The 26409-nt window shown below is 43.0% G+C and overlaps 1 protein-coding gene across 1 annotated transcript in view; it reads right to left on the bottom strand.

The window, feature by feature from the left end:
- Positions 1–739: 739 nt before the first annotated feature.
- Positions 740–26409, bottom strand: part of LOC140729828 (very long-chain specific acyl-CoA dehydrogenase, mitochondrial-like) — a 113681-nt gene continuing 88011 nt past the window's right edge. The window contains exons 11-13 of the mRNA XM_073050041.1: positions 5166–5270; positions 3183–3269; positions 740–898 (exon numbers count right to left, since the gene is read on the bottom strand). Of these exons, the coding sequence (XP_072906142.1) occupies positions 740–898; positions 3183–3269; positions 5166–5270 (351 nt within the window). The remainder of the gene's footprint in view (positions 899–3182; positions 3270–5165; positions 5271–26409) is intronic.

Consider the following 26409-nt stretch of genomic DNA (forward strand, 5'->3'; position numbering starts at 1 on the left):
ATGCAGGAAGATTGTTCCCGATGTTGGGTAAGTCCAGAACGAAGGGTCATAGTTTAAGGATAAAGGGGAAGGCTTTTAGGACCGAGATGAGGAGAAACTTCTTCACATGGAGAGTGGTGAATCTGTGGAATTCTCTGCCACAGGAAACAGTTGAGGCCTGTTCATTGTCTATATTTAAGAGGGAGTTAGATATGGCCCTTGTGGCTAAAAGGATCGGGGGTATGGAGAGAAAGCAGGTACAGAGTTGGATGATCAGCCATGATCATACTGAATGGCGATGCAGGCTTGAAGGGCCGAACGGCCTACTCCTGCACCTATTTTCTATGTTTCTATGATGTTTTTGGATTAATGGGGAGATGCTGAGATGGTACAAAAGGTCAGCAATTTAAGACTGAAGGGCAAAAGAAATTTCACACTCAACAGGTTAGTGAAACTTCAGGGTTCTCACTCCTAAAGTACCTCAGTATCCAAGGACGATGAATAGACATTGGGTCATTGAGGATCGAGAGCTGGGGCAGGAAGACTGTTCACGATCTTATTGAATGATAGAGCAAGGTTCAGAGGCTTGGGCTGGTTTGTGTTTCTTATGTTCTTGGGAAGGACCTCAGAGGTCCAGGTGCCGGTCCTGGACAGGATAACAGTTTGGCATGGACAAGATAGGCCGAAGGCTGTACTGCTCTATGACTCTGAGATGCAAACTGGGGCCCACCCTGGTGGAACTGAACAATTCACACCCCTTTTACAGTGTTTTACACAGAATATCCACTCCTGAGTGACTGAGCTGTTGTTTGGTGGTGGTGGGGGGTGCAGAGCGAATGCAGACCCTGACACTGACCTTCATGAAACCCATTCCACCCATCAGTTGGATGCACTCATCTGCAACTGTCCAGGCAGCTTCCTGTGGAAAAAATTGTGAATAATGTTAGTCACCATCTCCCTACCTCAGTCTCTCTAGTAGAAATCAGTCCTGCATCTCCCTCAGAGATTTTGATGTGAAGGAGATTTCAGAGTCTCTTACATAGGCACATGGATGAAAGAAAAATGGGAGAGCTCTGTAGGAGGGAACGGCTGGATTTCTTTTCGAACAGATTAAAAGGCTGCCACTACATCAGCTCCAAGCTGGGATCCCATTTTAATAACTTTCCAATCTCCAAACCTACGCTAGCATTGGAAGAATCAACTGGCAGCATGTGGGACTGCTGGAGAGGCAGTGTGGAATGCCCCGGGGCTGTTGGAGGGGCAGTGCGGAATGCCTGGGACTGCCCGAGAGACAGCACAGAATGCCCTGGGGCTGCTGGAGAGGCAGTGCAAAATGCCCTGGGACCGCTGGAGAGGTAGTATGGAATATTCTGGGACAACTGGTAAGCAATCAGGTTGTTGGTTTGAGACAGAATGAAGGCTGATACTAACAGTAAATCACTTCCCCTGCTGAAGCAGTGTGGAAGGAAAGAATCCTGTTTCTTTGATGCCTCACATGGTTTCAAGACATCACAAAATGCTTGGAGCCAATTGAACTCTTCTGTTAAATGTGGCACTAATATACACAGAGTAACCTACTATTTGACAATGGCCCAGGACATCTCTTTAGTGATGTTGGAGGAGGGGCAAATATTGGTCTCCCAGTACTTTGAGAGATTCCTTCAAAATTATAGTCATGTTCTTTTTTTACATTCAGCTCATGAGGAAAACAATTTGTCAGTGCAGCTTTGCATCAGTATTGCCCATCAGAAATACCTCCTTCCGCACAAGATATTGAGACTGCCATCTACCTCCTAAACTGGACAGGAAAAAAAACAATGATATACAACTTTGAGATAGTATCCCAACTCCTGTACTCAATAAAAACACAAAATGCTGGCAGAACTCAGCAGGCCCGACAGCATTTTGTGTTTTTATATCCAGCATCTGCAGATTCACTCATGTTGTCCTGTACTCAATACTCTGATTTATAAAGACCAATGTACCTGATGCACCATCAATAACTCTCTGAGACGTGAGGCGAGATATCGGCTTTTATTGACTGGAAGAAAGAACAAGCAGCAATTGACCACCATGCTACATCCTGGAGACTGAGGGCAGGGCTCAGGCCTCAATCGCCTTTATACCGGGGTCTGTGGGAGGAGCCACAGGAGCAGTCAGCAGGTATATGTAGTTCACCACAGTACCAAAATCTCTCTTTACCACCCTATCTACCTGTGACACCACTTTCAAGAAATGAGGGACTTTAGTTCCCAAATCCCTTTGCTCTACTGCATTCCTCATCATCCTACTGTTCAATGGGCGAGTTCTACTCTGGTTTGTCCTCCCAAAATGTAACACATCACACTTGTTTGCATTAAATTCCATTTGCTATTTTTCAGCAGTTTCCAGCTGGTCCAGATCCTGCTGCATGCTTTAATAGCCTTCCTTGTTGTCCACAATACTTCCAATCTTTGTGTTATCTTCAAATAACTTGTGCGGCACTTTAGTATAGTGGTTAGCATCATGCTTTACATTACAATTTAATTCCTGCAACAGCTTGTAAGGAGTTTGTAGATTCTCCCATGACTGAGTGGGTTTCCTCAGGTGCCCCATTTCTTCCCACAGTTCAAAGATATACTGGTTAGTAGGTTAATTGGTCATTGTAAATTATCCTGTGATTAGGCTTGGATTAAATCAGGGGTCGCTGGGACGGCGTGGCTCAGAAGGCTGGAAGGGCCTAGTCTGCACTGTACCTCAATAAATAAATAGAAATCACAGAACCTGCTTACCACGTTATCATCCAAATCATTAAAGTAGATGACAAACACCAGACCCAGGTCTGATCCCTGTGACACATCAGTAGTCCCAGGCCATCTCCATATTCTCCTGCTCCCTCCGCTGATGCCTTTTTGTTTCTAGATATCTACTGCAGCCACCTGGCTCTGGAGAAAAGAATTCCCTCAACAAGAGGGAATTTCTCCTCATCTCAGCCCAAATGTTTACACTGTAACTTTCGTCTATGACTTGTCATTCCAGAACTCTCTTCCTCTCTCCCCACCTGCTGTTTATTTCCAATAATCTCTTTTCCCAAATGGCAATGTCACTGTGTATACTTTTGGGGTCGAGAAGAAATCAGAGGATTCCCTGCAGAGAATCTGGGATTTAAACCAGAGCAGTGTAACAGATAATGAACAGGACAAAACAAACAAACGACAACTCACAGAGGCAAAGATCTTGCTGATGGCCGCTTCTATCTGGAATTCTGTGGCTCCGGAATCCATGTTCGCACTGATCATGTAGGCCATGGACTGTGGAGGCAGAAATTTTATATTAAGTGCTCACAGACAATCACCGTAGCTCAGTGACGTGCAGTCTCGCCTGCTTCAAAACTATGCCGGCACACATCCTGCACTAATACTAACTGACTTTCCGCCACGGGTATTCTGGTTGTGGGGGAGGGGAGTTGCTGAGGGAGTACAATATTGTCAGAGTGACCTCATGAAGGGGTGCTGCTGCACTGTGAAGGGGGGGGGGCAGAAAGCATCACATTGTATGCACTGTAACAGAGATGGTGCTGAAGAGAGCCATGTCATGGGAGGGGTGGTGCTGAGGGAACACAGTACTGTCAGAGTGGCCCCACGAAGGAGTGTTACATTGTAATGGGGGAGAGCCAGCAGGCAATATACTGTGACAGGAGTAGTACTGAGGAGCAGAGTGATGTGGGAGGAGCGGTGCTAAAGGGAGCGTCATGCCGTGGGTTTGTCAATGCCGAGAGAGTTTCTCAGAGTCGAGTGGATCACAAAGCCTTCTGATGACACATTTAACCAATGCCCCATCTGCCTTCTGAGGACTCAAGGATCGACTTTATTCACCATATACATTTACATGCATTAGGAATTTGTTGTGGTGTGTTGGTCAGGGTGCAACGCATGCAACAAAAAACAACAATTAGAAAGAATAAAGGATTACACAAAAATAAATTTAGAGGTTAAAGTACGAAAGGAATAAAATGAGTACAAATACATAAATGCCAACATGCATTTCCAATGTGAACAGCAATAGAAAAAGAGGTTTAAAATGTTTACAGTGGAGTTCAGTCACAGGGGTAACAGATACATGGGAGTGGGTGGGTGTGGGAGCTAACTAGAATAATTGATCAGATTAACTGCTGGAGGAGGGAAGAACTTTTAAGATAGTGTGAAAATTATGTTTTAACAACCCTATAGCATTTTCCAGAAGGGAGCTTTTAGAAAAGGCAGTTTGCATGTTGGGTTGTGCCTACAATGGTTTATTCCTGTTCATCTCTTTGTCCTGGACATATACAAGTCCTGCAGTGATAGTCAGTAGTCAATGACCTCTTCAGTCCGCACTGTTACATTGTTTATTCCCACACAAATCAATGCTGCTGCTAGTCTGGTTATTTATCACATTTGCTTCATGTCAGTACTTGCCATGTGTTCTGTTGTTGCTGTTTCCTGGTCATAGAAAGTCTAGTGCATACCTAATTGTTAGTCTGTCTCGTTCTATCGACCCACAATGGGACCACAGCTCTTCATACCCCTTCCATCCAGGTACTTACCCAAACTTTTCTTAAACGCTCAGAGCATTTGATGGCTCTGGGCCTGTACTCGCTGTAGTTTAGAAGAACGAAGGGGGATTCCCATTGAAACCTACTGATTATTGAGAAGTCTATTTGTAGCAGACGTGGAGAGGATGCTTCCTATAGTGGTAGGAATTTCTTTGCCCAGTGGTGACTCTGTGGAATTCATTGCTACAGATAGCCAATTGATTGGGTATATTTAAAGTGGAGGCTGATAGGTTCTTGATTAGTAATTGAGTCAAAGATTACAGGGAGAAGGCAAAAAATGGTGTTGAGAGGGATAAATCAGCCATGATTGAATGGTGGTGCAGACTTGATGGGTTGAATGACCTAATTCTATTCCTAAGCCGTATGGTCTATATGCTGCAATCTGCATCCAGCATTTCTGCTGCCATACTCTCACCACCCTTTGAATGAAGACGTTTCCCCTCAGGTTCCCCTTAAATATCTGCATTGTGTTGGCCATGCTTTAACTAGGACTTTGTTAGCAGAGAGGATCCCAGAAATCCCTGACTAGTGAAAGCTCCTGTGAGCAATAAGGTGAGTAAGGGTGATCTGCAACCCCCTGGTGATCAGCTGACATTCCTGTGGCAGTTGTCCTCACCTCCGTCACATACTGCAGCATTGCCATGTGGGCAACCTTCTCCTGGATGGCACCAAAGTTGTAGATCTTGTTCCCAAACTGGGTGCGGTTTGCAGCATGGTCAACCTAAAAGGCAGAAATAGTCTGAGATTACCGCATACATCCACAGATCAGACTGAGTGTTATTCTGTAAACTATTGGAGTGTTTCCGCTCCAAAGGGAAGGATAAAGCGAATGTCAGAGGGAGGTTGTTTTACAGAGAGCAGTGATTCCCATTGGGGGTGGTTACATGTCCTAAGGTGTCACCAGGGGATATAGAAGTCATCGGAGGGCATTCAAGATTCTTGGGGGAGGCGGTAAATGGCACCCTAACTTGAGGCATGAGATCTGACTGACTGTTAGTAGAGCAGGTACTTGCACAAAAAAAGGCTAAGGCACTGGAACACAGGAAGAACCATAGCTCCGCAGACGGTGAGCACTTGTCATCATGACACGTCTAAAACTCGGCAATCTCATCCGACCTTACCAACCTATTGGGATACATAAATTAACAACCAGCCCAACAGTTCCCATTGACTCATGGCACAGAACGAGTTCATGTAACTTAACATTTGGCAAGTCAAGTCAAGTCAAGAAGTCAACCTTCTCTACACAGATCTAGAGAAAACAAGTTGTATAACAATACAACGCTGGCTGGAACCAAACAGGAAAATAGAGCCAATCAGTGAACCTGCCAACCTCACGGATACTTCTTGAGGTGGTCAAAGCAACCTCAGTTTCATCTGCGTGGTCAAGAACCACCTTTGGGGATAATGAGACCTTAAATGATTGGTCAATTGTGCTGACTGGAATAGTATAAAGGTAACACCAGCTCTATCCCAACCGACATTCAGATTCCAGTCTGAATCCTTGTCACGTAATTTTTGCTGTTGTGATCGTCTTCCCCTTTGCCTTGCTGTTCCTTTGCGTGCCACTACCATCGTTCCATCCGTGTCAACCCTGTGCTGTCATCAACATCCGATAGGTATTCCCAGTTTGTGTTAGTCTTTTATTTTAATTTAACCCCATTAATGATGGATAAATATGTATAGTGAAATCTCCACAAGCACAAAGGCACTGAAACCTTGAATTCTAATCCTGCTAAGAAACAAATTACAAAAGTGCGTCAATACAATGTTACATTCCTGCAGTATGGTTTTATTCTGTTCCAATCCAATCAGTGACATATCAATATGTCTTATTTGTAATACTGTACTGTCTAATGAAGCCACAAAACCATCAAGCTTGCAGGAACACTTCCGTAAAAGACACCCTGAAAAGGCTACTTATGGTATTACCCAGCTCCAGAAGATGAAAGAAGCATTTGAAAAGCGTTACACACTCGAGTCATTTGCCAATAAAGCTAAAAATTACCTTGATAAAGGTCTCATTGCTTCTTATAACATTTCCAAAATGATAGAAAAGTTTGGAAAATCTCATACAATTGGTGAAACACTAAAGGCTGATTTATACTTGTGTGTACGGGCTACACTGTAGCCCTGACTTTCACTTCTGCGTCACTCTACACCACAGCGAGCGTGCGTTGGTGTGCGCCAAAATGCTAGTTGGCGGTGGGGTTTCTATGCCACTGTATTGAGTTTCTTCATGAGAGACATGGACGAGGAAATGCATTTCAAACATTTCTGCATGTCGGCAGGTAGATCTGACGATTTGGTTAATCTATTTTGCATCGGTGTACGCACAGCCTACAGACATGGCGGAGAAGAAGCAACCGGAAATGCGTAGGAGGAAATATGAAGCTACCAAGTGGACCAATCACAGTTGTTGCGGTCTGCGTTGTCGCGACGCGTGAGTAACTTTTCTGGAGAGGTGCACATCACCCTACAGCGTAGGGTACGTGTTTCCTACGGCACCAATGCGACGCACAAGTATAAGTCAGCCTTAATAATGCCTGCCGTATCAGAAGTGCTCAAAACTGTTCTCACAATGGATACCAGTATCTTAAAACTAATTCCTCTGAGTTGTAACTCTGTAGCTTGTTGTATTGATTAAACGAGTGAGGACATTGAGTATCAACTCCAAAAAACAGAATTTGGGTTATAACTGGTTGAGTCAACTGTGAAAGACGATGAGGCATTGCTAATGGCATACGTACAGATTATCAAAATGAAAATGTTCATGAAGAGATTCAGTTTTGTAAAAATTTTAAAACAAATATCAAAAGAGAATCCATCTACGACAAGCTCAGATGTATATTAAGGATAAAAGTATTCCGATTAGGAACATGATTTCTTGTGCAACAGATGGAGCATCACATATGAGAGGTCACCATGCTAATTTGTCTGCAAGTGTGGAGTAGAGGCTGCAGGACGCAGTGTTCCCCTGCACCTGCCACTCTAGTCCTTCGATGGAAGGAATAAAGGCATAGACTATTTTCTAAACAGACAGCAAACTCAAAAATCTGAGCTGCAAAGGGACTTGTGAGTCCTCGTATAGGATTCGCTAGAGTTTAATTTGCAGGTTGAATCTGTGGTAAGGAAAGCAAATGTAATGTTAGCATTCATTTCAAGAGGACTAAAATATCGAAAAACAAGAATATAATGCTAAGGCTTTATAAGGCTTTGGTCAGACTGTATTTGGAGTATTATAAGTAGTTTTAGACCTCTCATCTTAGAAAGGATGTGCTGACATGTGGAGGAATTTAAGGTGGAGGGTTATATGCGGGGCAGGGTTTAAGGGTCGGTACAACATTGTGGGCCGAATGGTCTGTACTGTACTGTAGATAGATAGATAGATAGATACTTTATTCATCCCCATGGGGAAATTCAACTTTTTTTCCAATGTCCCATACACTTGTTGCAGCAAAACTAATTACATACAATACTTAACTCAGTAAAAAATATGATATGCATCTAAATCACTATCTCAAAAAGCATTAATAATAGCTTTTAAAAAGTTCTTAAGTCCTGGCGGTTGAATTGTAAAGCCTAATGGCATTGGGGAGTATTGACCTCTTCATCCTGTCTGAGGAGCATTGCATCGATAGTAACCTGTCGCTGAAACTGCTTCTCTGTCTCTGGATGGTGCTATGTAGAGGATGTTCAGAGTTTTCCATAATTGACCGTAGCCTACTCAGCGCCCTTCGCTCAGCTACCGATGTTAAACTCTCCAGTACTTTGCCCACGACAGAGCCCGCCTTCCTTACCAGCTTATTAAGACGTGAGGCGTCCCTCTTCTTAATGCTTCCTCCCCAACACGCCACCACAAAGAAGAGGGCGCTCTCCACAACTGACCTATAGAACATCTTCAGCATCTCACTACAGACATTGAATGACGCCAACCTTCTAAGGAAGTACAGTCGACTCTGTGCCTTCCTGCACAAGGCATCTGTGTTGGCAGTCCAGTCTAGCTTCTCGTCTAACCGTACACCCAGATACTTGTAGGTCTTAACCTGCTCCACACATTCTCCATTAATGATCACTGGCTCCATATGAGGCCTAGATCTCCTAAAGTCCACCACCATCTCCTTGGTCTTGGTGATATTGAGACGCAGGTAGTTTGAGTTGCACCATATCACAAAGTCCTGTATCAGTTTCCTATACTCCTCCTCCTGTCCATTCCTGACACACCCCACTATGGCCGTGTCATCAGCGAACTTCTGCACATGGCAGGACTCCGAGTTATATTGGAAGTCTGATGTGTACAGGGTGAACAGGACCGGAGAGAGTACGGTTCCCTGCGGCGCTCCTGTGCTGCTGACCACTGTGTCAGACCTACAGTCTCCCAACCGCACATACTGAGGTCTATCTGTCAAGTAGTCCACTATCCAATCCACCATGTGAGAGTCTACTCCCATCTCCGTTAGTTTGTGCCTTAAGATTTTGGGCTGGATGGTGTTAAAGGCACTAGAGAAGTCAAGGAATGTAATCCTCATTACATTGTATTGTTCTTTGTTTGTTCTTTGACATTACAGAGGGACCAGAGGAGTTTGAGAGAATGAAAAGGTTAACATATGAGGAATGTTTGATGGCTCTAGGCCTGTACTCATTGGAGTTTAGAAGAATGATAGGGGAATCTCATTGAAACTTACCGAATATAAAAAGGCCCAGACAGAGTGGATGTGAAGAGGTTCTTTCCAATAGAGGGGGAGTTTAGGACTATAGGGCACAGCCTTAGAATATAAGGGTGTCCCTTTAGAATGAGATGAGGAGGAATTTCTTTAACCAGAGGGTGATGAATTTATTGCCACAATTAACTGTGGAGACCAAGTCACTAGGTATATTTAAAGGAGAGTTTGATAGCTACGTAATTAGTGGGAATGAATATGTAGCTTGAGCGGTGGTGCAGGAGGGAGGGTTTCAGATTCTTGGGGGATTGGAACCACTTCTGGGGGAGGTGGGAGCAGTACCATCCAGGCAGTCTGCATCTGGGCAGGGCTGGGATCAATGTCCTAGGGAGATTGTTTGCTAGTGCTGTTGGGGAGGTTTTAAACTAATATGGCAGGGGGATGGGAACCCACACAGAAAAGAAGGGGAAAGTGATGCAGAGACCAAAGCTAGAGATAGTGAAGAAAAAAGTAAGAGTAGAGTGCATAAAAGTAAAAAGCAAAAATCTCATAGGTCACTAGATTCTAAAAGGACAATGAGTATAAGGGCACTTTATCGAAATGCCCGTAGTATTAGAAACAAGGTTAGTGAACTTGTGGCACAGATCAGTACCAAGGCATATGATTTAGTGGCCATTACAGAAACCTAGTTGCAAGGTGGAGATGACTGGGAATTAAATTTCCAAGGGTATCAGGTAATACGGAAAGATAGGCAGGAAGGTAGAGGAGGTGGGGTGGCGCTCTTGATTAGGGATAAGATCAGGGCAATTGTGAGAGACGATATAAGATCTATGGAGCAGAATGTTGAGTCCATCTGGGTAGGGATTAAGAATACTGTAGTAATGGTGAAAAAAAAATCACTGGTGGGTGTTGTCTACAGGCCACCTAATAAAAATATTGCAGTGGCAGAGACAATTAACCAAGAAATAACTGAGGCTTGTAAGAATGGAACAGCAGTTGTCGTGTGGAATTTTAACTTCCACATAGATTGGATGAATCAGGTTGGTCAAGGAAGTCTTGAGGAGGACTTCATAGAATGCATCCATGATGGCTTTCTTGAGCAGCATGTTAGTGAACCTAAAAGGGAAAATACTATCTTAGATCTAGTCCTGTGCAATGAGACAGGTAAGATTAACGATCTTGTAGTCAGGGATCCTCTTAGAAAGAGTGATCATAGTATGATTGAATTTCACATACAGGTGGAGGATGAAATAGTTAGATCTAAAACTAGTGTATTATGTTTGAACAAGGGAGACTACAATAGGATGAGGGAAGAGTTGGCTAATGTGGTTTGGGAGCATAGGCTATTTGGTAGGACAGTTGAGAAACAGTGGAATACTTTCAAAGAGATTTTTCACAGTGCTCAAAAGTAAGGACAGTAAGTGTGGGGAGAGCCAGCCTTGGATAACTGAGGAAATAAAAGATAGTATCAAATAAAAAGCTTATGTGTACAAAGTCGTGAAGAGTAGTGGGATTAGGAAAACTTTAAAAAGCAACAAAGAACAATTAAACAAAAAATAAGGAAAGGGAAGATAAAGTATGAAGGTAAATTAGCACAAAATATAAAAACAGATAGCAAAAGTTTTTATAAATATATAAAGTGGAAGAGGGTGGCTAAAGTCAACACAGGTTCCTTGGAAGATGAGAAGGGCAAGTTGACATTGGGTGATAAGGAAATGCCTGAGGATGTTATGGACAAAATGGGAGGTGAGGACCTTAATAAAATCACTGTTACTAAAGAGATAGTGATGAGTAAACTAGAGGGCCTGAAGGTAGATAAGTCACCTGGTCCTGATGGGATGCATCCCAGGGTGCTGAGGCAATTGGTGGAGGTTATAGTAGACATGTTGGTAATCATTTATCAAAACTCTAGATTCTGGGCAGGTCCCAGAGGACTGGAAGACAGCAAATGTCACGCCACTTTTTAAAAAAGGATGTAGGCAAAAGACGGGGAACTATAGGCCAGTTAGCTTAACATCTGTAGTTGGGAAAATGCTTGAAGCGTCATTCAGGAAGAAATAGCGAAACATTTAGAAAGGAGTGGTTCCATTAGATAAACACAGCATGGATTCAGAAAGGGCAGGTCCTGTTTGACAAACTTACTGGAGTTCTTTGAGGACATAATGAGTGCAGTGGAGGGGAACAGGTGGATGTTGTATAACCATAGAACGCTACAGCACAGTACAGGCCCTTCAGCCCTCCATGTTGTGCCGACCCATATAATCCTTAAAAAAAGTACTAAACCTACACTACCCCATAACCTTCCATTTTTCTTTCATCCATGTGCCAGTCCAAGAGGCTCTTAAATACCCCTAATGTTTTAGCGTCCACCACCATCCCTGGCAAGTCATTCCAGGCACTCACAACCCTCTGTGTAAAAAAACTTACCCCATATGTCTCCCCTAAACTTGGTTTTCCAGAAGGCATTCGATAAGGTGCTGCACAAGAGACTTATAAATAAATTACAGATGCATGGAGTCAGAGGAAGTGTATTGACATGGATAGTGGATTGGTTAACCAATAGAAGGCAGAGAGTTGGTATAAATGGGTGTTTCTCCGGTTGGCAGTCAGTGGTGAGTGGGGTGCTGCAGGCGTCGGTGCTGGGCCCGCAGCTGTTTACCATTTACATTGATGATTTGGATGCGGGGACTGAGTGTAGTGTAGCAAAATTTGCTAATGACACTAAACTGAGTGGAAAAGCAAATTGTACAGAGGATGTGGAGAGTCTGCAGAGGGATATAGATAGGTCAAGTGAGTGGGCCAAGATCTGGCAGATGGAACACAACATTGGTAAACGTGAGATCATCCACTTTGGAAGGAATAATAGAAGAGCAGATTATTATTTAAATGGTGAAAGATTGCAGTATGCTGTTGTGCAGAGGGACTTGAGAGTGCTTGTTCATGAATCGCAAAAAGTTGGCTTGCAGGTACAACAGGTTATTAAGAAGGCAAATGGAATGTTGGCCTTCAATGCTAGAGGAATTGAATTCAAGAGCAGGGAGGTCATGCTGCAAGTATATAGGTGAGGCTGCACCTGGAGTACTGTGTGCAGTTCTGGTCTCCATACTTGAGGAAGGATATACTGGCTTTGGAGGCAGTGCAGAGGAGGTTTACCAGGTTGATTCTAGACTATACTCTCTGGAAATCAAAAGAATGAGCGTGGATCTTATAGAAACATACAAAATTTTGAAAGGGATAAATAAGATAGAAGGAGGAAAGTTGTTTCCATTTGTAGGTGAGACTAGAACTAGGAGACATTGCCTCAAGATTCAGAGGAGAAGATTTAGGATGGAGATGAGGAGAAACTTTTTCCCAGAGTGGTAAATCTGTGGAATTCTCTACCCAGGGAAGCAGTTGAGGCTTCTTCATTAAACATATTTAAGATTCAGTTACAAACCCCATTTGCCCTGATCTTATCCCTAATCAAAATCTGTGATATGTTAATTCACGTGAACCTTTATTTAACTGACAAAAGTACAAAGAAAAGATTATCAATAGTTTTACTGACCAACTTAATTGTATTTTGTAAATATACACAAATTTAGAATTTGATGGCTGCAACGCACTCAACAAAAGTTGGGACAGAATTAAAATAAGATTGAAAAGTGCACAGAGTATTCAAGTAACACCGGTTTGGAAGACTCCACATTAAGCAGGCTAATTGGTAGCAGGTGAGGTATCATGACTGGGTATAAAAGTAGCGTCCATCAAAGGCTCAGTCTTTGCAAGCAAGGATGGGTCGTGGCTCATCCCTTTGTGCCAAAATTCGTGAGAGAATTGTTAGTCAGTTCAAAAGGAACATTTCCCAAAACAAGATTGCAGAGAATTTAGGTCTTTCAACATCTACAGTACATAATATTGTGAAAAGTTTCAGAGAATTCAGAGACATCTCAGTGTGTAAAGGGCAAGGTCAGAAACCACTGTTGAATGCGCGTGATCTTCCGAGCCCTCAGGTGGCACTGCCAAAGAAACCGTCGTGCTACTGTGACAATTATAGCCACCTGGGCTCGGGAGTACTTCGGAAAACTATTGTCACTTAACACAGTCCGTCGCTCCATCCAGAAATGCAACTTGAAACTGTATTACGCAAGGATGAAGCCATACATCAACTCTATGCAGAAACGCCGGCGAGTTCTCTGGGCCTGTGGAACCGTGTGTTGTGGTCAGATGAGTCCACATTTCAGCTAGTTTTCGGAAAAAACAGGCGTCGAGTTCTCCGTGCCAAAGATGAAAACGACCATCCTGACTGTTATCAGCGAAAGGTGAAAAAGCCAGCATCTGTGATGGCATAGGGGTGCATCAGTGCCCACGGCATGGGTGAGTTGCATGTATGTGAAGGTACCACTGACTCTGAGGCGTATATTAGGATTTTAGAGAGACATATATTGCCATCAAGGTGACGTCTCTTCCCGGGACGTTCATGCTTATTTCAGCAGGACAATGCCAGACCACATTCTGCACAGGCTACAACAGCGTGGCTTTGTAGACACAGAGTGTGTGTGCTTGACTGGCCTGCTGCCAGTCCAGATCTATCTCCTACTGAAAATGTATGGCGCATCATGAAGAGGAGAATCAGACAACGGAGACCACGGACTGTTGAGCAGCTGAAGTCTTATATCAAGCAAGAATGGACAAAATTTCCAATTGCAAATCTACTACAATTAGTATCCTCAGTTCCAAAACGATTAAAAAGTGTTATTAAAAGGAAAGGTGATGTAACACAATGGTAAACATGCCTCTGTCCCAACTTTTGTTGAGTGTGTTGCAGCCATCAAATTCTAAATTTGTGTATATTTACAAAATACAATTAAGTTAGTCAGTAAAACTATTGATACTCTTCTCTTTGTACTTTTGTCAGTTAAATAAAGGTTCACGTGAAATAACATATCACAGATTTTTGTTTTTATTGCATTTTGGAAAATATTCCAACTTTTCTGGAAATGGGGTTTGCAGACAGATTTCTACATAGTAGGGGAATTAAGGGTTACGAGGAAAAGGCAGGTGAATGGAGCTGAGTTTACAGACAGATCAGCCAGGATCTTATTGAATGGTGGGGCAGGCTCGATGGGCCGGATGGCCTACTCCTGCTCCTACTTTTTATTTTCTTATGTTATGGGGAGCAGACAGGAGAATGAGGTTAAGAAGAATAATAAATCAGCCATGGTGGAACAGACTCGAGGGGCCAAATGGCCTAATTCTGTTCCTACATCTTATGGTTTAGTGGCATTTATGAAAAAAGAAATTCCAAGTCTGTTTGCAATTCATTATGTAATTCATCATCAACATCTCACAGCCAAATACCTCAGCCAGCAACTTTCATCAACCATGACTCTTGTAATATCTGCTATCAACAAAATGAAAGCTCATCCATTAAATAGCAGGATATTTCACCAGTTATGACAAGATAACAATGAAGAGTTTGAACACTTGTTTCTTCACACTGAAGTGCACTGGCTGTCAAAAGGCTGCTGCTTAAAACATTTCTTTGATCTTTTTGACACTGTGGTTGAATTTTTTTCCAAAGTTGACAAGAGCTTGAGAAACAAGACTGAACTTCTACATGGAGATGTGGCATACCTAGCCGATCTGTATGACAAACTGAATATTCTAAATATGAAACTGCAGGGTGAGAATTTCAATTTAATCCAGGCAAAAAGTGCAGTCTACTTTTATCAGGAAATTGAAAATAGATAAGCAAAACATTGGGGGAAGAATGTTCTCACAGTTTCCCTGCATGGAAAGTATGGCACTCTCTTTCACAGACAGTGACTTACAAGAATACTGCTTATACCTGCTGTCACTGAAGGTGGCTTTTCAGAATCGATTCAAAGAATTAAACAATCTGAAAATTCTGGACTGAATAATTAACCCATTTCTTTGCAAGGCGAAAGAACAGGAACAGAGCTGGCAAGAAGAAATAATCAAAATTCAGAATGATGAAGATGAAAAAATGCTTTTCAAAAATGTCGGCTTTTGTGATAAGTGGCTACACTGTCATACGAAGTTTCCTGGCTTCTGAAGAACAACCAAATTGCTCTTCATTGCATTCCCATCCTCCTAACTTGTTGAAAGAGGCTTTAATGCAGTGAAGCACATACTCACAAAATCAGAAACTGCTTAAACATTGTCACACGTGGGGACTTAAGGCCTTTGCTGTCACAACTTGAACCAGGTATTTCAACTCTTGCTAAAAACCATCAAGCGCAAGGATCACATTGATATTGAAGCTGCGTACAGCACACAGATACTGTGTGAGTTAGGTTTAAAGACAAATAAAAAATTAAAGCAGAATAATTTTTCTCATGTTTGCATGTGGTGGGTGCTATGGGAGTGCTGGACAGAATATAGTGCCTAAGATGGCGTTGGCAAGTATGAGAGTGCTTTGGGAAACACTGACAGAGGGAGTCGTGGGTATGTGGAAGGTACTGTCAGGAATGGTGATGGGCGTAAATGCATTAGGGACACTTAAGAGACTCTTAGATAGGTTCATGGATGATAGAAATTGGAGGCTGGAAGGGTTAGATTGTTCATCGAGAGGGTAAAGGTTGAGCACGACATTTTGGGCTGAGGGGCTGTACTATAACGTTCTATGTTCCAAGATTAATCTAACCTTTCCCTCACACACCACTCTCCACTTCCAAACTTCTCAACTTCTGGTAATTAACCCTCCCCCCACTTCACCATCTCTCATTTTTGTTTCCCTCTCCTGCCTTCTCTTTTTACCTGCCCATCACTTCCCTCTGGTGTTTCTCCCCCTTCCCTGGTCTTCTGACCTGTCCTATCAAATTTCCCTTCTCCAGCCATCTATCTCTTCCACCAATTTCCCAGTTTGTTTATCCCCTCCCCCTCCCCGGTTTTACCTATCACCTCTACTACTTCTACCCCTCCTTCCACCTTACTCTTGACTTCTCCCCTCCCTTTCCAGTGCTGATGAAGGGTCTTGGCCTGAAACGTCAACTGTTTATTCCCATCCATAGATGCTGCCTGACCTGCTGAGCTCCTCCAGCATTTTGTGTGTATCACTCTTCATTTTTCTTTCATTCATGTTGCTATCTAAGAGTCTGTTTAGTCCCTACTCACCATCTGGCAGCACACTCTACATACCCACCACTATGTGTAAAAAACTCACTTCTGACATACCCCTATACTTTTCTCCAATCACCTTAAAATTATGCCCCCTCGTATTAGCCACTTTCACCCTAAGAAAAAGGCACTGGCTATCTATTCTATGAATGCCTCTTATCAGGTTATACAGAAGAGAATATTTTTACCCATAGACAATTAGCACAGTGTCTGTAAACTGAAGATATGTAATATTCTACATCCCCACATCCTAATATACACCAAGTTCTGTACAGCTATCACACCCTTGCCATTAAGCTCACCTTGATTAGGAGAGTTATCTTTATTTCTGAGCTCCTTCTTTCCTACAAAAATATTCCTGTCATAAGATTACTGTGTTCCTTCAAATGTGGATTCTCTGCCACCTCTACTGGTTTGCATTGCTTCAGCGATGATGATCTCACCTCATTTGTTTTGGCCCTAACGTAAAGACCTCCTTCTCTACACCTCACCATCCCTCTTTCTTTTTAGATGCTTCTAATGTGACTTACTGCAACATTTTGTTTGACATTGCTCCTGTGAAGCCTCTCACATACTTCTGCCACATGAAAAATTCTATATAAAATTTAAGATCATCAATCTGCAACATTAATTCAACTTTCTGTAATGCAGAGGTTAGTGCAACACTTTATAGCACCAGCTGCAGGATCGGGGTTCAATTTCCACCTCCAAGGAGTTTGTTCATTCTCCCCATAACAGTGTTGATTTCCTCTGGGTTCTCTGGTTTCCTCACACATTCCAAAGACGTATGGGTAATGGTTAGTAAGCTGTGGGCATGCTGGCTTGCTGCCAGAAGCATGGCAACACTTGTGGGCTGCTGATCTTCTCCGATTTGATTTGATGCAAATGACGCATTTCACTGTATACTTTGATGTACATGTGACAAATAAAGTTAACATAATCTATCTCAAAAACAAATGTTCCCTGACCTGCTGAGCATTTAATTGTCCTGCACCGGCAGCATTTTGCCTCTGTGTAAGACCCAGATCAGGAAGGTTATATTAGTGGACCTGTGATCATAACACCAAGACGAAATGCAATTGTAAATTCTTATAGAGCAGTTAAATGAGGTTTGAAACATCTGTGAACAAACAGCTAACAAGGGGAGCTCTGAAAATGAAACTACTGGACCGTCCACTTGGTTCATTAATATGGTTCAGAGGCCAATTCCCAACATCACTCAGGCTCAGGATAATGTTTTAGGAGAAGCTTCTTCAAAAGTTCAAAAGTTCATTTATTATTAAAGTATGTATCCAAATACAATTCTGAGATTCATCCTCTCCAGATAGCCACGACAGACAGATGGAACATGGCAGTCACCCAGAGAGAAACATCAAACCCCCAGATTGACCCCCAAACCCCTTCCCTGGCACAAAACCCAAGAATTTCGACCCCCAAACCCCTCCCCTCATACAAAACGCAACATTGACCCGCAAACTTCTCCTCTCGCACAAAACACATCGACCCCAAACCCCTCCCCTCATATAAAACACATCAATCCCCAAACCCCACCTCGTACAAAACACATCGACCCCAAACCCCTCCCCTCGTACAAAACACATCGACCCCCAAACCCCTCCCCTCGTACAAAACACATCGACCCCCAAACCCCTCCCCTCGTACAAAACACATCAATCCCCAAACCCCTCCCCTCATATAAAACACATCAATCCCCAAACCCCACCTCGTACAAAACACATCGACCCCCAAACCCCTCCCCTCGTACAAAACACATCGACCCCAAACCCCTCCCCTCATATAAAACACATCAATCCCCAAACCCCACCTCGTACAAAACACATCGACCCCCAAACCCCTCCCCTCGTACAAAACACATCGACCCCAAACCCCTCCCCTCATATAAAACACATCAATCCCCAAACCCCACCTCGTACAAAACACATCGACCCCCAAACCCCTCCCCTCGTACAAAACACATCGACCCCAAACCCCTCCCCTCATATAAAACACATCAATCCCCAAACCCCACCTCGTACAAAACACATCGCCCCCCAAACCCCTCCCCTCGTACAAAACACATCGACCCCCAAACCCCTCCCCTCGTACAAAACACATCGACCCCAAACCCCTCCCCTCATATAAAACACATCAATCCCCAAACCCCACCTCGTACAAAACACATCGACCCCCAAACCCCTCCCCTCGTACAAAACACATCGACCCCCAAACCCCTCCCCTCGTACAAAACACATCGACCCCAAACCCCTCCCCTCATATAAAACACATCAATCCCCAAACCCCCCCTCGTACAAAACACATCGACCCCCAAACCCCTCCCCTCGTACAAAACACATCGACCCCAAACCCCTCCCCTCGTACAAAACGCAACATTGACCCGCAAACTTCTCCTCTCACACAAAACACATCAACCCCAAACCCCTCCCCTCATATAAAACACATCAATCCCCAAACCCCCCCGTACAAAACACATCGACCCCCAAACCCCTCCCCTCGTACAAAACACATCGACCCCCAAACCCCTCCCCTCGTACAAAACACACCGACTCCCAAATCCCTCCCCCCGTACAAAACTCAGCAAGAACATCAACCCCCAACCCCTCTCCTCACACAACAAAATGGATAGGTGAAAAACAGAATATAGAACCCACAAGTTTGAGAAAGGGCACAGTCCATAAACTCAGAACCATGATAGCATCCTCTGATATAACCAACACTCATCAAAAGAGTGGGATGTCACACAAGGCAGAGGTTTACCCGCCTGCCACATAGCGATAAGCCGCGCACAGAAATGGTAGGCAGTCGGTGCTGAACTCTCACTTGCTTTTCACATTTGTCTCAATTTTCCTCGACAATTAATCAGTGAAATGGAGTTGAATATCAGCTCGCCCATCTTCTCGTAGTTTCTACACATCAAGGCCATCTGAGTAGGCACTCGCTTCCCAGAATCTTCTGGGAGACAGCAAAACAGTGCATCACTCAATCAATCTCCAGACTGTAAATCACAGGCTCTAACAGTCCCAGAAATACATTTAAAGTGAAAAAGATGCAAAAAAAGTAAAATAGACATTTTTGTGGGCGCTTTATGCTGGTGTAGTGGTCACCAACCATTTTAAGCCTAAGATCCCCTACCTCGGCCTCAGTGAAAGGCGAGATCGACTCCAGATTGATTAGTTACATTATTAGATGTAACTAATATTAGATGCACATTATTAGATCGAAAAAACCGGAAGTAAAACCCCGCAACCCGGAAGTAGAAATAATGTATAAACTCCGGGAGTACCCACCTTTTTTTGAACAGCGGACCTGTTTAATATTGACGATATTCTTGCGGACTGGCCGATGGGGGGGGGGGGGGGTGGTGTTAAACACGACCGGAATACACCGATACTCCAAGCAGGTTCCTTATGTCCAGTCTATTCCGCAATTTAGTTTTCGTTGTTCTTGGCACTTAGCTTCTGTCCCGCTTACTCACGTTTTTTCCGCTGAAAAATCTCAACGCGTTTGTCTTTAAGTGCAGGGTGCCTGGACTCAGGGTACCGGAGCAGCTTTGAGGGTTTCATTGCCTCGGATAGCCTCCCAGCCCGAACTCCAGCCTCCCGCCTGCCCGCCGCCAGACGCCTTGGCCAGGTGCGACTAGTTGTGGGTGGGGTGAGAGGACTAGGTCAGGGCCGGAGGTCCCCATACCGGGACTGCGGCAGTCGCAGTCTGGAGAGAGGGACTGACCAAGTGAGGAGTGCGACAGGGCGCGCGCCCGCCCCCCCCTTGTAGGATCTGTCAGCTGACAAAAGTTTGTTTCAGTAAGTCGCAGCGCGGTAGCTGCTCTGTTACTTACGAAACGCTGAGCCCGAATTAGGTCGTCCGCGACTATTTTAGCACCGGGTTCCCCATGAACATTCGGTGTGGTCAACAGGTTTAGAGGCGGTGCCCATCTGTCCATGCTCTGGGCCGGTAGCAACGGCACTTCCTGCCGGCCGCCCAAGGCCAACCAGTGATCCCTGGCGCGAGGGTATCACTGCGTTTAGGTGACTGATGACCTCGCGTGGATTCAAGTTCAACAGTGGGCATGACAGGGAATGAGGAAAGGTGCAGCTGACTCATATTGTTTCCTCGCAGCCCGGTGGTTGGGGACCACTGAATTACACTGTGTAGTGCGGGGGAGCTATACGCATGTGCACTGGGCAGAAAGAACGGAACTAAAACCCCGCAACCCGGAAACAATCTCTCAACAGTATTTGTGTATTTATTTTTCATTTTTTTCGGGATCTACTGGGAAAGTCTCAAAGATCGACCAGTCGATCGTGATCAACAGGTTGGCGACCACTACTGGTGCCATCTTGACTGGAAGTGTCCATCTTCAACGCTTGCCATCACATATCTGAATGATCCACGAACATTATCTCACTATTTTGCTCTCATTGTGCAGCACTTGTTTATTTGTTATATATTTCTGATAGAAGTAATTTTTAATATATTCCTAAAATAAGAGATTCCTTATTTCAGTAATTTTTTATGTATTGCACTGTATTGCTATCATAAAAGAACAAATTTCATGACATTTACCAGTGATTATAAAGGTGACTCTAATTCTAATTCCTACAACTTGGATTTGCACAGCAGCAAATCCTCCTCTGCATGCCCAAACTCTATCTGTCATGCAAACAAATGTACTTAACACTCAAATGCCCTCTGATGTCTCTCATCTACAAAGCAAACGACAATAAAAGAGGAAGAAATGTTGATCTAGCTAGTAATGCTTGGATCTCAAAAGTTAAGACTTTTTCTTACAAGCATAATTTCTCAATAACAATGTTGCATATTAACTAATATTCCAATGATAAAAGTACCTTTCAACAATACTGAAAGGCTTACACAGAGTGGAGTGGACCTACAAAGGATGGTTCCGGCCCCGTATCTAAGAAAGGCTATGCTGACATTGTAGAAGGTCCCAAGGAAGTTCACGTAACATCCTGGGTATGTAAAAGTTAATTTATGAGGAGCATTTGATGACTCCTTGCCTGTACTTGCTAGAGTTTAGAAAAGAGAAGAGGGATGTCATAGAAACTCATTGAATATTGAAAGGCCAAGATAGAGTGGATGTGGAGAGAATGTTTCCTATAGTAGGGGAAGCCTAGGGCAAGAGGACACAGTCTCAGAATAGAAGGACATCCCTTTAGAACAGAGATGAGAAGGAACTCCTTTATCTAGATGGTGGTGGATGTGTGTTCATTGCAACAGATGGCTGTGAAGGCCAAGTCACTAGATATATTTAAAGCAGAGGTTGATAGGTACTTAACTAGAAAGGGCCTCAGCGGTTATGGGGAGAGGAGAATGAGGTTGAAAGGAGTAATAAATTATCCATAATCAAATGGTAGAGCAGACTTGAGAGGCCAAATGGCTTAATTCAGCTTCTATGTCTTTTAATCTTAACAGTCTTTCTTTCTTTAAAACCTCAGGTATGATACAAAAAAAATTGCAAAACTGCTCTATCTAACATAGGACTGGCAGAACAGATCACCTGGTAGAGCCACTACCTCACAGTTTCAGCAAGCCAGAGTCAATGCCGACCTCTGCTACTGTCTCTCCCTATGGCTCTGTGGGTTTTCTCTGGATTCTCTGGTTTCCTCCCATATCAAAATAATCTTCTGGTTGATAAGGTATAAACATAAGAAGATCTGCAGATGCTGAAAATCCAGAGCTACAAACACAAAATGCTGGAGGAACTCTGCAGTTCAGGCAACATCTATGGAGAGGAATAAACATTTGATGTTTTGGGCCAAGAACCTTCATCAGGACTGGAAAGGAAGGGGATAGAAGCCAGAAGGTGGGTGGAAGGGAAGAAGTATGTTGGCCTTTATAAATCAGAGCACTGAGTATAGGAGTTGGGATGTAATGTTAAAATTGTACAAGACATTGGTAAGGCCGAATTTGGAGTATTGTGTACAGTTCTGGTCACCGAATTATAGGAAAGATGTCAACAAAATAGAGTGAGTACAGAAAAGATTTACTAGAAAGTTATCTGGGTTTCAGCACCTAAGTTACAGGGAAAGATTGAACAAGTTAGGTCTTTATTCTTTGGAGCGTAGAAGGTTGAGGAGGGACTTGATAGAGGTATTTAAAATTATGAGGGGGATAGAGTTGACGTGGATAGGCTTTTTCCATTGAGAATAGGGGAGATTCAAACAAGAGGACATGAGTTGAGACTTAGGGGGCAAAAGTTTAAGGGTAACATGAGGGGGAATTTCTTTACTCAGAGAGTGGTAGCTGTTGGAATGAGCTTCCAGTAGAAGTGGTAGAGGCAGGTTCGATATTGTCATTTAAAGCAAAATTTGATAGGTATATGGACAGGAAATGAATGGAGGGTTATGGGCTGAGTGCAGGTCAGTGGGACTAGGTGAGAGTAAGTGTTCAGCACTGACTAGAAGGGCCGAGATGGCCTGTTTCCTTGCTGTAATTGCTATATGGTTATATAGTTATAGGAGGTGAAAGGTAAGACTGGGTGAGGGGAAAGGTGGATGGATGGGGGAAGGGGGGGAATGAAGTGAGAAGCTGGAAAGTGACAGGTGGAAGAGGTAAAGGGCTGAAGAAAAAGGAAATTAATAGGGGGGACATCACGTGATGACGTAGGATCGAGACGCAGGGACCCAGCTCTCCCGTAAAAAGTTAATAAATTAATGTTTAAATGAAGAAAAGTTAGTCAATACTTTCTAAAAGTTACTTATAAACGACTCCGGATTGTGTCAAGCTATGCCTCAAGGAAGGAAGATGAAGAAAACTAATACCGGGAAGACTACGCAAGTTGGAACAAGAACAAGGCCCACGTCTACCGAGGAACCGCGGTCTCAGGTACATTATATCACCGGCGATACGGAACAGGAGACTGTGGCAACATTGACCATTTCCAAAGGAAAAGACCATCGTGAACTGCGCAAACGCGAAGGATGGAGCATGCGCAAACGGGAGCAACAGGAACTACAAAGCCCAGCTACCACTGCAACTGAAAGTGATAGCGAATCGGAGGGAGAGTCAAATCTCTCGGAAGGATCAGATGAAGAAAGAGGTAAAAGTCCTTCTAGAAATATAGAAAAGACTTTGAGGCAAATAATGCGTAAATTAGACACATTAAAAGTAATTAAAAATAATCAAAAAATTGGTCAAAAAAATGACCAATATGGAGATTATGCTTGATAAAATGACAAAGAGACAGGAAAAAATGGGAAAAAGAATTACGGACTTGGAAACTACAATGGAAGACATGGTTGAAAGAATGGACAAAATGGAAAAGGAAAATACTGCTTGGACATCAGAAAGAAAACAATTTATGGAAAAAATTGATAAGCTTGAAAATCTCAGTAGACGAAATAATATTAAAATTGTTGGACTTAAAGAAGATATAGAAGGAGAAGATCCAATAAATTTTTTTCAAAAATGGATCCCTGAAAAATTGGAAATGGAAAGAGAAACTCCAATTGTGATTGAAAGGGCGCATAGATCTTTAAGGTCAAGACCTCGAGCTGATCAAAACCCACGATCAATTTTGATAAAATGCTTATGATACCAAGACAAAGAAAAGATCCTGAAGGCCGCTGCCCAAAGTGTCAAAACTAGAAACGGGCCACTGATGATAGCAGGGAAACCAGTTCTTTTTTATCCTGATATAAGTTACAACCTGTTGAAGAGAAAGAAGGAATTTAACCCAGCGAAAAAAGCTTTATGGGAAAAGGGTTATAAATTTACCATGCGTCACCCAGCAACACTGATAATTTTTTTGGAGGAGGGAAAATTTTTTTTTTCCGATTATCGAAAAGCGGAGGAGTTTGTACAAGAACTTCCATCTATTCGCTAATTACACATAGAGGCTTCCAAACGTAATGGAATAAAGATGAAGATAGACCCAAGGAACAGAAGTGATGGACATTTATGGATATTATAGAAGAGAAAAGCAAAATTTTAGAAATACTAAATGAGAATAGTATTTTTTTTTCTCTTCTTATACATATACTTTTTTATGTTGCGGGGGGGCTGGGAGGCTGTGGATCAGTTACTGCGGGATTCACGTGTGTAATCATGGCGGCTGCCATGACCCGTACAGCAGAGGGGGGTAATGTTGTGTTTTTTTTCCACAACATTAGTAGGGGGGTATTTTGTTTTTTTTTCTTTATATTTTAATTTTTTTCTATCTTTTTGCTTGGATGATTGGTGGGGACACACATAGCAACATGGAGATTTTTATAAAGATTTCCCAGGATACCACGAAAGTGGAAAGATTAGGTATTATTATAGATCGAAGTAATATAATAAAAAAAATAATGACCAATCTACTAAATTTTTTAAGTTTTAATGTTAATGGGCTTAATGGGCCAGTAAAAAGAAAAAGAATTTTAACATATATTTAAAAAAATGAGAACTCCGTGGAGCATGTGGGGATCTTCCAACATCCAGGCATTCCCTTTTTTTTTCTTTCTTATTTTTTTAATAGGGATGTTAGGGGGGAGGGGTTAAGGGGAGGGGGGGCTGGGTAACACTTTTTTTTCATACACATTTATTCTGTAACTATTTGAAAATAATAAAAAAAGTTTAAAAAAAAAGGAAATTAATAGAAGAGCATGGACCATAGGGGAAAGGGAAGGAGGGACACTAGAGGAAGGTGATGGGCACATGAAAAGGGATGAGAGGGGATCCAGAATGGGGAATGGAAAAAGGAAGGAAGGAGAGGGGATAGATTACAAGATGTCAGAAAAATGATATCATGTCATCAGGTAGATAAGTTAATTGTCTTGTATATTGTCCCTAGGTTGAATTGAAAAAGAAAATTTTGATTTATTTGTCACATGTACATTGAAACATACAGGGAAATGCATCGTTCTCAGCAAATCAGTGACTATCGTAATCTGGACAGCCCACAAGTGTCACCACGCTTCTGGCACTAACATAGCATGCCCACAACTTATTAATCCTAACCTGCAAGTGTTTGGAATGTGGAAGGAAACTAATCCACCTAAAAGAAACCCACATGTTCACAGGGAGAATCTACAAACTCCTTACAGAGAGTGGTGCAAATCGAACTCTGATTGGCGATTGTTCACGCTATAAACTGATTATGCCAACTGCTAAACTGCTGCGCCGCTGCTGTGGAACCCTGATGGGAGTGTGGGAAAATAAATGGGATTAGTGCAGGATATTGTAAATGGTTATTTGACGCTGGCACTAACTCATTGGCTTTAGGACCTGTTTCCATGCCTCAATCACTACTTCAGCTGATTACCTAAAGAGATGCAGCAGAGTTGCTTGATTTGTCATTGATTAGCACAGGGGCTGAACAGGAAACTTAATTCTACACAAAGGCAGTGGATAGTATTCAGCTAAAGGACTAAATTCTAGTCTTGAGGCACCAAGTTCTTTCAAATGGTGGTCATAGCATAATCAACTTCTACCTACGATGGCAACAGCTCTTCTGCAAGCTCCTTCAGAACTAGATCCCCAGTCTCAGCCCAGATATATTGCAAGTTCAGTTAGAGAAACATTGGTCTTTCAGAGGTACCCACAATTTGTAATGGTAGACAATGGAAAAATTTGTTTGAACTATTTCACTACATTATTGGCACCTTTCTGGCTACTGGCATCCTTGCAGTCTGGAAATATGCCTTCAGGTCAGAGTCCTAGTTGACCCAATAACAGCAATACTATACTGATCTCAATGTGGGGTTTTGACCCAAAACACTGATAATTCCTTCTGCACCCACCCCTTCCAAATAGATACTGTCAACCCACTGAGTCCCTCCAACAGATTGCTGTGGCTCCAGATTCCAGCAACTGCTTTGGTAGAGCACAGACATTAGGGACATAGATAATACAAAAATTGAGGAGTATTTGAGTGGGAAGGGTTAGATTGACCTTACAGAAAGTTAAAGGGTAGGTACAACATTATGCTGTGGTGTTCTATGTGCTATGTTTTTGTGTATTCTTCACTGATGCTAGATTATTCTCCCCCAATTCCCATCAACTCCCCCCACCCAGATTCTACCCAGATTCAGCCGCCAATTAACATACCTCAGGTAG

This window comes from Hemitrygon akajei, chromosome 6, assembly GCF_048418815.1.
Source record: "Hemitrygon akajei chromosome 6, sHemAka1.3, whole genome shotgun sequence".
NCBI lineage: Eukaryota > Metazoa > Chordata > Chondrichthyes > Myliobatiformes > Dasyatidae > Hemitrygon > Hemitrygon akajei.